Genomic DNA, 11,957 nt, shown 5'->3' with positions numbered 1-11,957 from the left:
ACACACACACACACACACACACACACACACACACACACACACACACACACACACACACACACACACACAGATTATTCAGACACTGTATATTCATATCTACAACTCTGTGGGCTGTTAAATATAACAGTTTTAGCAAAATTGGTTACAACTCTATTTGGCAAACCCAGCTTTTGTTGATAGTGGAAAATATAAAACATTAAATGTTTAAATTGAGATATTTTAAACGTGAAAAATATTAGCACATTTTTCATTACACATCTCAAAATAAGTTGGAGGGGGGGAAACAAAAACGCTGAAAATGTAAGTTTTACTAAAAAGCAACAGCTGGTTATCAAAGAACATCTTCAGAGTTTCTCAGAAGTGAGGATGAGCAAAGCTTCAGCGATGTGCAATAAGTTGTAACCATGAAATCACTGCATGGGCTTAGGAGGCATTGTTACCCGTCCTGTTGATACATGCTTGCTAAAGTGTTTTTACGCAAAGAAGAAGCCACATATGAACATCCAGAAACACTGCTGTCTTCTCTTAAAAATGTACTGAGACGAAATGGAAAACTGTTCTGTGGTTGGGTGAATCAAAATTTGAAATTCTCTTAGGAAAACAGTGACACCACATCCTCTCGGCTAAAGAGGAGAGGAACCCTCCACCTTGTTATCAGCACTCAGTTCCAAATACTTAAGCTCTGCCGGTAAAACTCCAGCTGGTCCTCCTCAGTTCCCAGACGGTTGTTAAAAGAAGAGGGGATGCTACACAGTGGTAAATTTCTTTTAGACGTTTTGCTCCTAACAAATGTTAAATGAACTAATACTTTGGCACATGCCACATTTTCTCAACATAAACAGGTTTATCACATTTGCAGATGATTCAATTATTTTTCTTCTTTAAGTTTTACACAACATCCCAACTTTTTTTTTAGAGTAGGGCAGTCTGAACTTGAATATCATTGGAGAGACATACCCTGCTTTGCCCCCAGCTTCCATCTGATTTGCTAGCGTGACATCGTTGGACCAGACATCAAACTGCCACTTCCTGAGCCCCAGCACCCCACAGTGCACTCTGCCACTGTGGATGCCCACTCGCATGTTGACGTTTACCCCAGTCACCTCCCGTACCAGCCTGCAAATAAAAACAGATAGCATTTTTAAGAGATAATTTACAAGTTAAGCTTTTTCGTCACCAGTGTGTTGATGTTAGGGTATCCCAGGGATCACTTTTTTTTCCAGTGCATCTTATATCTCTGCATTTTCTTGCAAGCAACTTCCTGTTTCATCATTTTAATCCCTACATGCATACCGGATCGTTTTGACAGAGTTGTCCGTAAACTCATAAATGTCCATATATTTCATCCAACACTTTGGGAATCATAACTTTCATAAACGAATGCCTGCATAAAACTGAAATCAAGGTTACATGCTACAAAGAAAATGGAAATTATGTGATTTGGGTGAAATTGCTCTTTAACAGCAAATGTATTTCATTTTTCTGCAACAAGAAGGACAACCACAGACATTTAGCCTAATCTGAGGATTATTAATCTGACTCAACAATAATCATCTTAAAAACTGACAGAGAATATTTCTGACTGTGAAGTTGCAAAGAGGCACTGACAACAGCTGACAACACGGTCACAAACTGTTTTTAATGGTTTCTGGAAATAAAGTGATGTTATTCATTACTACTTTCATATGTGGCAAAGTACAGGGTGGGCCATTTATATGGATACACTGTAATAACATGGGAATGGTTGGTGATATTAAAGTCCTGTCTGTGGCACATTAGTATATGTGAGGGGGCAAACTCCTCAAGATGGGCCGTGACCATGGTGGCCATTTAGAAGTCGGCCATCTTGGATACAACTTTTGTTTCTTCAATAGGAAGAGGGCCATGTGACACATCAAACTTATTGGTAATGTCACAAGAAAAACAATGGTGTGCTTGGTTTCAACGTAACTTTATTCTTTCATGAGTTATTTACAAGTTTCTCTTTGTTCACAGCCATTGACATGTCGAAGAGGTTAACACGTGAGGAGCGGATCGAAATGTGTTGATATCTGGTGAACGCAGTAACCGGGTCATTGCAGCAGATTTCAATGCAAGACACCCTACGAGACCACCCATCTCCCATGCTACAGTCAGCAAACTGCTTGCTAAGTTTCGTGAAACTGGTTCAGTGTTGGATTTGCCAAAATGTGGACGCAAGAAAACTGTCACTAATGAAGAAACATCAGTGGCTGTCCTAGCTTCATTCAGCAAGAGCCCACAGCGTAGCACTCGCCGCATGTCACTGGAGAGTGGCATTAGTCGAACATCCCTTCGGGGATATTAGCTACTCACAAATGGCACCCTTACAAACTCCAGCTACTGCAGCATCTCAACGAGGATGACCCAGATCGGCGCACAGAATTTGCAGAATGGGCAAAACAAAAATTGGAACAGGACCCTCAGTTCACGCAGAAGATTTTGTTCAGTGATGAGGCAAACTTTTATGTGAATGGTGAAGTTAACAAACAAAACCACCGCTATTGGTCTGACACTAACCCACATTGGATGGATCCCTCCAAGACTGTTGGAACAACAAAAGTGATGGTTTGGTGTGGTATATGGGGTACAACGATAGTGGGTCCATTCTTCATCAATGGAAACCTCAAGGCCACTGGATATTTGAAATTGCTACATGATGATGTGTTTCCCTCTTTATGCACTGAAGCTGGCACGTTCCCTGAGTTTTTCCAGCAAGATGGTGCACCACCACATTATGGGTGCCAGGTCCGAGCATTCCTAGATGAACAGTTTCCTGGAAAGTGGATTGGTCGTCGTGGGCCAGTTGAATGGCCCCCAAGGTCTCCCGATCTGACCCCCTTAGACTTTTATCTTTGGGGTCATCTGAAGGCAATTGTCTATGGTGTGAAGATACGAGATGTGCAGCACCTGAAACTACGAGATACTGGATGCCTGTGCTGGCATTTCTCCTGCGGTGTTGCTATCAGTGTGTGAAGAGTGGGAGAAGAGGGTTGCATTGACAATCCAACACAATGGGCAGCACATTGAACACATTTTATAAGTGGTCAGAAACTTGTAAATAACTCATGAAAGAATAAAGTTACGTTGAAACCAAGCACACCATTGTTTTTCTTGTGACATTACCAATAAGTTTGATGTGTCACATGGCCCTCTTCCTATTGAAAAAACAAAAGTTGTATCCAAGATGGCCGACTTCTAAATGGCCACCATGGTCACCACCCATCTTGAGGAGTTTGCCCCCTCACATATACTAATGTGCCACAGACAGGACTTTAATATCACCAACCATTCCCATGTTATTACGGTGTATCCATATAAATGGCCCACCCTGTAGATGGAACATCAAATATAACTAAAACTGCATCTGGAAATCATCCATTTATTCATTTGCCCCACCTCTGTCTGCTATGTGCACATATTTAAGCATTTTAATTGCAGCCACAGATGCCTTGTTACAGTCAGGGGGCAACTTACGAGATAGCCTCTATCATGTCCAGCCCCATCTCCACACAGCAGTGGGCGTGGTCGGCCCTCGCCTCCGGCAGACCAGACACGCAGTAGTAGCAGTCTCCCAAAATCTTGATCCGCAGACAGTGGTTCTCCTGTCATGGGAAGCATGAGCACAAGAAAGAGCAACTTACTGGAGAGGTATCCTAGAAAATAAAGATGTTATTGCAATGGGTTTTAGAGTTACTTCACTTTTATGCAATTCACTGATGGTGGGAGACCTCTGGGAGCCAGTGAAACAAAGACACACAGCTATAACTGGATCCACCTTATGATATCCTCTCTTCATCTTTCACCTTACTATAGTATCTTGCAATTCAGTGGACAAAATACCTCAGTAGTTTCCAACTAAATCAAGTAGACAGAACTGAGGTAAGACAGGCCAAATCATATGACTGATAAATTATAACAAATAACAAAAGACTTCCTTTCCTGCTGTTGAATAAACTAATGATTTTTAAAGTTATTGTTGCACTGATAGAATAATTTCCTACTTAATCCTAAATATAAAACTTTTTACCAGAGTTCAGCTCAATGTTTTGTTTGTATATTCATGAAAAGGAGAAGACACCTTATTAGAAGCTATGAAAACCTGGTACTCAATTTCTTCATCCCCTTACTGGGACGTGTGCATTATTATAAATGTGATCTATTTTTCATTAGTGAAACAAAAACTGACAAAATCAATGTGATCAAACTAATAAAATCCCAAAAGTTCATCTTTTAGACATCTTTAGAATTTGGACAGCACGGGTAAAAAAAAAGTCCACCGGCTGTTTCCTGTGGAAACTGCACAGTGATGATTTTGTTTGTTTCTTTTGACATTCAACAGTCATCTTTAAATCATTCCACTGGATTTAGATCAAGATCAGATTTTCCACAAATTATCCTTTTCTTTCTCTTGATTTGTTAAGCTTTGGGTGATGGCCTGCTGCCCTGACAGAATAAATAAATAAATAAAAATAAAAATCTTAATATCAGTTTGCTTTCATGTGATTGGAACTCCCCGAGGAAAGAAATTAGCCTCAAACCATGATGACCCTTTCTCTATGCTTTACACTTTCGAAGATTTTGTTTGTAGTTTGTAAATCTGCCCAATTATCTTTTATAAATTTGTGATGTGATGATACCAAAATGTTTTAGTACACATTTCTGATGGTGTTTGGCTTTTAGTCCTTGTTTCTATTTTTCTCCCCTGCTTCCCCTACAATGCTATGTAAAGTTCACGCCAAGATTTTTAGAGCTAAAACTAAACAAAACAATGAAACTAGATGAGAGAAGAAATAGCCTGAGATTGAGAATTTTTTTCTTTTGGCAAAACTTATTGTAACAACTTGCCTGACAAGTTTTTGATCCACATGTTTATTGAGACCATTATTGAGACTAGGAGTCAGTTGCTTTCAAAAAATTATCTATTTGTCATTCCAACACTTATGTCAATTTTCCTAAATTCTCTTTTATTAAATGAATGCAGAAATCCTGGTATTCCACAGAGTTCATAAACTAGGATTTCCACAATAACCAAGTATAGATGCCTCACATTTGCCTTAAAACTTTTAACTTTTAGAATCATTTAGCAGTGTGCGCATGTGTTTGTCTGTTGATCCTAAAGGCATAGGAGAATATAGTGTCTCGTGATGGCCACCTGAGTATCGCTCTAGCACATGGGACTGAGAAACTACAATGAGCTCCACTGTGTAAGAAGGACAGAAAGAGAATACGTGCAGCTGTGTGTGTCTTTGTGTGTTTGCAGAGACACAAGGTACCTCTGGCATGGACCTAAAAGTGTCAGTTGCAACCTGTCTGGTATATAATGCCGTTATTGGCGTTTCACTATGAAATATTAATTAGCTTTTCACCTTTTAGAAACAAATGGTATATATTGAGGTTTAGCTGAAAAAACAAAGATGTTTTTGTCTAAGAAAAAAGAAAAATCAATGTTCCTGAATGTGCGTCTATGAAACTGCGGTTCAGACATAAAACAGATGTTATGGTGTGCTTTCTAAACACTGGAACTCTGCGCTCACGTCTGTGTTCACAGCAGCATTCACTATGTATTTAATGACCTTTTCCAGCTGCCTCTAAGGTTACTTTACTAATTCCTGGTGTCTAAATACTGTGGGCTACACATACATGCAGTTCTTGCACCTGTAACCAAACTGACCAAATCGATAATGATTTTCAGGCCAGCTGCAGAAAAGTATGAGTATTCAGTCTTTGTTAGAACTTGCCCGCACCGGCAGCATCAAAGCTGATGCTTTTCTCTGAAAGCTTCATTCATTTTTAATGAAACACTGTGATCACTGAGCACGAGGGCTGCAGTTGCATTTGATTTGTTCTGAGTTTTCTGTATCAGGACCTCCTTTGTCTCCACGCGCTTAGAAATATTGTGGTGAATGCAGACCTGAAAAATAAGAACTATGCTGTTAAGCGCTATACCACCAATATTTTAGTAATACATTAACCAGAGAATGTATGAGTGTCCTACTGCATCGTTGGGGACACTTTGGGGAAGCTGGGAAATTTTGAAACTTTTGCTTTCACAGTATTTAAACAGTGGAGGAAATAATAATTTGATCCCCCGCTGAAGTTTGCTTGCTTACAAATAAATAAACAGTCTCTAATTTTTGTTGTAGTTTCATTTTCATAGAGAGTGACAGAATATCAACCAAAAATCCAGAAAAAAAGTACATTATATAAAATAAGTATTTGATCCCCAAGCAAAACTTGGTGGAGAAATCCTTGTTGACAAGCACAGCAGTCAGACATTTCTTGTAGTTGGTCGCCAGGTTTGCACAGAGGACGGTTTTTGGCTGACTCCTTTTTACAGAAATATTCTAAATCCTTTAAATTTCTTGGTTGCTGCTTGGCAACTGGAAGCTTTAGCTCCACAATTTACTTTAGTACTGAGGTCTGAAGACTCGCTCGGCCACCCTATGACCATCTTTAGCCACTCCACTGTTGCCATGGTACGCTTTGAGTCACTTTGGGTCATGCTGGAAGACTCATCCACGACCCATTTTCAGTGTTCTCATCCAAGATTTTACGGTACATGGCCCTGTCCGCTGGGCCCTCCGTGTGATGACGTCGTCCTGTATTCTTAGCAGGAAAAACAATACAAATGTTTCCACCTCTGTGCTTGACTGTGGGGATAGTGTTCTGTGGGTCATATTCAGCATTTCTCTTGCTGCAAACACAGTGGGTCAGGTTGATGCTGAAGAGCTCGATTTTGATTTAATCTGACAGCAGCACTTTCACCTTTTGTTGAGACTGAGGGATTTTCTGCTTGATATTCTGTCTACTCAAATATAATGGGCTGTTCCTTTCTTTGTCAGTGACCAAACTTATCCCAAAAATGATTTCCCCGTCTTTGTATATCATTCTTTTACTGCATTACTGAAATGATCCACTTTCACAAATGCAGTTTTGTACTTCAGGATAATGAAATTGGAGTCAGGTTTGTCTGACCACTAACAAATATCAGATAAAAGAATAAGGGCAAATATTTTCAGAATTAACACCCACTGGGCCTTTCGTTACACAGACATTTTTCCCCTGACCTCACATGCATCTCTTTTTCATACCTTAGCTCCTCTTTCTTACAGAGAATGCGAGCAAGAAGTGCACAGAGGAATCAAACAATGAAAAAGCCCCAGCTCCAACGGGAGCTTCAGGGGCCTCAGTTATTTTTATGTCCAAGTGTAGCATTTGTATGAGACATCCTTAGATGAAAACTACATATCCTCTCATCGCTTCTTGTCTCCTTAAAGCGAAATGAATAGAAGGTCCTGTCTGATTGCCGAGAAGAAATGAATTAGCCGTTAATTAATATCAGTGCTTTTCTAAGTTCTTTACTGTTTTCAGATTTGTAATTTGGATACATTTAAACTGTCCTCAAAATGAAAGAAACTTTGTTCTTTTATCATACCTATAGGAAGTGTGCATTGATGCATTTATCTGTCCTGCTATATTTTACATTTTTATTCTTCATATTTTGCAACAACACAGGCAGGAGCTGTTTAAGGCTATCACCCAGATTACACGGCTATCTTTCCTCTCTGTGTTGTTTACACATAAAAACCTGCAGGTCAGTGTCTGTTTAGTCAGAGGTGAGGGTGAGCTAAACACACACAAACAGACGAAGAGACATCAGATGAGACTAAGCACTTTGGCTGCATTCACCAACAATCAGACAATGAGCCCCACTGTGGGTTCAGCTTTGTAGGACCTTACATATTATATATATATATTATACTTCCATGTATGCTTGCACACGTTTCCAATGAATCACTGCAGCTATTTCTCATTTTCCTATCAAAAGACTTTTGCACAGCTCTTTACATATACATGCAAGCGATTACATCCTTACCGCTGCCAACTTGTCAAAGCGGGCGAACAGTTCATTGAGAGTCATCACCAGCTCCTGTGCTGTGCACTGCGATGCCAGACTGGTGAAACCCTCAATGTCCGCAAATAAGATGCTGCAGAAAGAAACACAAAGACAAAAGAGACAGAATTCATTCAGAAAAGCCTTTTTCTCATTCCCTGAATTCTCTATACTGAAGTGATTTCCCTGCTGACCACACTTTTACCTGAAGAGGCAGAAAAACAAGATACTGCATGCTAACAAAAATGAGCAAAGGGTATCTTTGAGTACTACTTTTCACATCCCTGTGATGAACTTCACTACAAAGTATAAATCCACGGAAATCCAGTGAAAGCTAAAATAATTCTTCTCTGGAGATATGTGGCAATGTTTTTGCAAACCACTAACGGCTTGTAAAGACTTGCAGGGTGACTGAAACAAATATCAACTATGTGTACGTCAAACATGTTGATGAGACTATGAAAGTATGCTCAATTCAGCTGTCAGGATGTAGGCTGGAAACAGGAATGAAATACAAAAGCAGGAGCGACAGGAGTACGCTTGTTCACGTAGCATTTGGAAAGCATAATTTTAGCTCTACTGCACCCTCCTCGAGGCTGCCATTGTAGCTACGACACTGTCGCTTTGCTGCTGCTCCACGTGTGATCTAAATAAGCTCTTATTGTTTGAACAAGTCAGAGGACTACCGGGAATCAAATCTCTGTGCCACCGGTGGCAAGGTCAGCATTATTCAGGACAAATCCCAAACTGACCTATGGCTTCCGTGCAATCAGCACTGTGGGAATAGATTATCCTAAAAACAACTCCATGTTTGATTTCTAGCAGCTCGGGCCAGCATGACTTCAAGCCTTCTGAGCCCACATGTTCCATCCACAGTTCAATGAGTGTGACACTAAAATGCCCACAGGAGCGTGAGCGTGACCACTGGCGTCAGCCATGTTCAGCGTATACCACACCTCTAGACAAATGTCAGCTGTGGCGCTGAAGAGGATAAGCAAGTGTTGATGACAGACGAAAAGCAGTTTCGCAGCTTGGGTAAGAGCTTCTGTCTGTGTTTCAGTGTGACTCTAGTTCAACAGCATGAGTCTTTTATGTGTTATAAATAGTTGGTGGACAGCAACTGAGCTGTCATTGAGACAAAAGGTTCTATATATCAGATTATGATTGGATAAGTTAGACGATAAAGTCATTTCACAACAAGTTTTCAAACTACACAGATGATGTGGCACTTTGGCTACTAATAAAGCTCTGTAAGACTACACTCTGTTTACTTATATGCAATTCAAAATATGTGCCAATGCTGACAGCTGTTGTTTTTACTGAATTCACAAAGAAAAGTAATACAAAGCGTTCAAATGAATTGATGGAGATGGAGACGAGAGATTTCAAGATGTACCTTGGAGCCACTGATGCAGATGAAAGGTGTGAGACTGCGGCTGAGGGGGCTTTGCACAGTCATGTGTAATACAATGGCTTTAATCTGGAGTTTAAATGAGGTCTGTGCAAAGTGTGTGTGTTTGCATGTGCGTTTGTGAGAGAGAGAGAGAGAGTGTCTAATACATGTGGAGTAACTCTGAGCTTGCGAAAAGTTAGCTGGGAACAAGGTAAGATGATACAGCACAGGCCTTTCTGCGATTGAGGCATTTACTCTACTGACACTGGCACAACAGCGGGGCTGATGATCTCACCAGGCTGAACCACTGAAAGAAACAAGGACAAAGAGGCCAGGCTGGCAGATAGAGGCAGTAATAGGCTCGGCTTTAGCTCTGGGAGACAGCGAGATTGGCCTCACGTACACTCAGATAAAAGCCACGAAAAAGGCTTGTGAATGGCTGAAGTTGTTCTGTGAAACATCGTAACCCACAGAAAGTCTTGTTTCACGCTTGACATTTCTTTCTTCAATGAGTGTAGTTATTCTCTGATGTCCTCATGGGGTGAAACATGTGATGAACTTCATTACTCAAACTAAGGGGATGAGACCGTGCCTCGTGTGCTGCAAAAAACAATACTGCTTAGCAGGGTTTTTCTTGCAGCAGCTGTAACAAACACTCACTTAAGCTTAAAAAATACAACACATCTATCTCCTGCTTTAATCTAGGAGGGGAGGTGGGTGAACAGGCATGAACAGATTTTAGTGGATATAAATGGTTTTTATTCAGAGATTTTTTTTTTATTATGACAGTCGTTCCCAATTTAATGCAAAGATTGAAGGACAGCCTGGAATTTGCAGAGCTCAAAAGACCAAGTCCTGCAGGGCCTCTCAAATTCATTTTTATCCTTTTTTATGCTTTCTTTATAAGTGATTTAAGAACTGTTTTCTTTGCCTTCGCCTCAACAAGAAAAATATGAAAAATAAGAAAGAATAAAAGAATGCACACTGTGTTTTTCTTACCTGCTCCCGAAAAGATGATTTTTGATTGATCCAAACTGCAATGTTTGAAGCTGACCTTTGCAGCACATCATTGCACTACGCTGCTTTTATTGCAATATAAACGTGCAGTGTAATGTACACTTTATGACACACATGGGCTTGAGCCAGCTAATAACGCCCTGAAAGGAAAGCTAAACTAATCTTCTGTTAAAAATATCTGACTGAAATATGAAAAATCTGGCTAAAATCTGATGTTAGAAAATATTAGAGGAAGTGTTAAATGTTTAAAAAAAAACAGCCCCATATGGCATAACAGGTTTTTCACTCCAGAAAAAGGAGATGCTAATATTTAAAGTCGTTATAAAAACAAATTGTTACTTCAGTATGTACAGTCACTTACTAGACTTGTAAACACCTGTTTAAATAATGCTCACAAAGGACTGTTTAAGAGAAGAAATCATATTTGGCATACATGTTTACATCCTGTATGTCAGAGAGTTCACTTTACTTAGTTTCCAAATCTTCATTTCACAGCAGAGGACTGGAAAACAACTTGTGCTGTAAGTCATGGTCAGGTGGGGAATAAAGACCTCAGATTAATCCTATAATTTATTAGAACATGTGTCATTACATTATGATAAAACTGTGCTGCCGTACCAAATGCACAGAGCCTAAAGGAACATCACAGTGCAGAAAAATGTGGTTAAAAAGTAAAGGCAGATTAATGCGAGATCATTCAAGGTCGTTCATTCTCGAGAAATTGTTTTTTTCATACTTATCTGTGAATATTCATGTTTTCTTCAGTCATTGATTCACAGGTAGACTCCATATTCCTGACATATTTCAATGTGTTTTATCAAATACATTCTAATGTAAACTTCAATTCACTCATTTTATATCATTTTTAACTTACGCCTTTTTGCCTCTGATGTAAACACAATCACGTACAAGTTCATACACTGTCTGCAGCGATCCGATATTCAGCTGTGCAACAACACCTGCAGGCAAGAAGCGTTGTCATTGTTTCACATTATGAGGAGCAGATTTAATCACTTCCCTGACTATGTACAATTAGCTTTTCAAATTAAGACCCTCCAGGAAGGAGAAGAGGATGCTATAAATAAAGAAATGTTTTAGACCAAACAAGCTCACATGAATCTCACAGGGTAAGTGGCTGTTACACAGGCGAAAGAACATGGTGTGTTTGTACAGTATGCCAAGACTGGCCCTGTGGTTGCTTTGAGGTGAGTGTATTTCGGGTATGTGAAATTTATTTTGTCTAAGCGTTATACCAGTTTGTTTTTGTTTTGTTTTTTGTCCAGGGTTCACATGCTACCTTTTTCTCTTGACTGCTCATATGTCAAGAGCGCTAACGTGTTCTAATGAACTCCAGCTCCAAAATTCCTAAATTTACTCAATTTGGGTCTTAGGCTGCAAAGGATTAAGAGTTCCCTCTCTGGGGTACACATTTCTGAGAATAATTGATTGCTTTCGGTGAACTGTTGCATGGGAGGTGGAGTGAAACCAGACACTTGACCGATGTGTCTGGACTCAGCACAGGTCTATCTAATTGGGTAGTGACGGTTAATGAAGGAAAGCGGGTGACTGTGGGATGGAAGAAAGAAAGACAGGAAAGTCTGACATGTGCTACAGGTTTTAAAGTTATAACCA

General features: G+C 39.9%; 1 protein-coding gene across 2 annotated transcripts in view; it reads right to left on the bottom strand.

Annotated features, from left to right (window-relative positions):
- The window catches only part of adcy5 (adenylate cyclase 5), a 93,358-nt gene that overhangs the window by 25,863 nt on the left and 55,538 nt on the right, over window positions 1-11,957 (bottom strand). For both annotated transcript variants that reach the window (XM_005940077.3, XM_005940078.3), the window contains exons 4-6: window positions 7,898-8,009; window positions 3,496-3,623; window positions 958-1,116 (exon numbers count right to left, since the gene is read on the bottom strand). In XM_005940077.3, the coding sequence (XP_005940139.1) occupies window positions 958-1,116; window positions 3,496-3,623; window positions 7,898-8,009 (399 nt within the window). The remainder of the gene's footprint in view (window positions 1-957; window positions 1,117-3,495; window positions 3,624-7,897; window positions 8,010-11,957) is intronic.

This window comes from Haplochromis burtoni, unplaced genomic scaffold (genome assembly GCF_018398535.1).
Source record: "Haplochromis burtoni strain Fernald_Lab_line unplaced genomic scaffold, NCSU_Asbu1 Contig_275, whole genome shotgun sequence".
NCBI lineage: Eukaryota > Metazoa > Chordata > Actinopteri > Cichliformes > Cichlidae > Haplochromis > Haplochromis burtoni.
The sequence above is the reverse complement of the archived record's forward strand: the minus strand, read 5'-3'. Positions and strand labels throughout refer to the sequence as shown.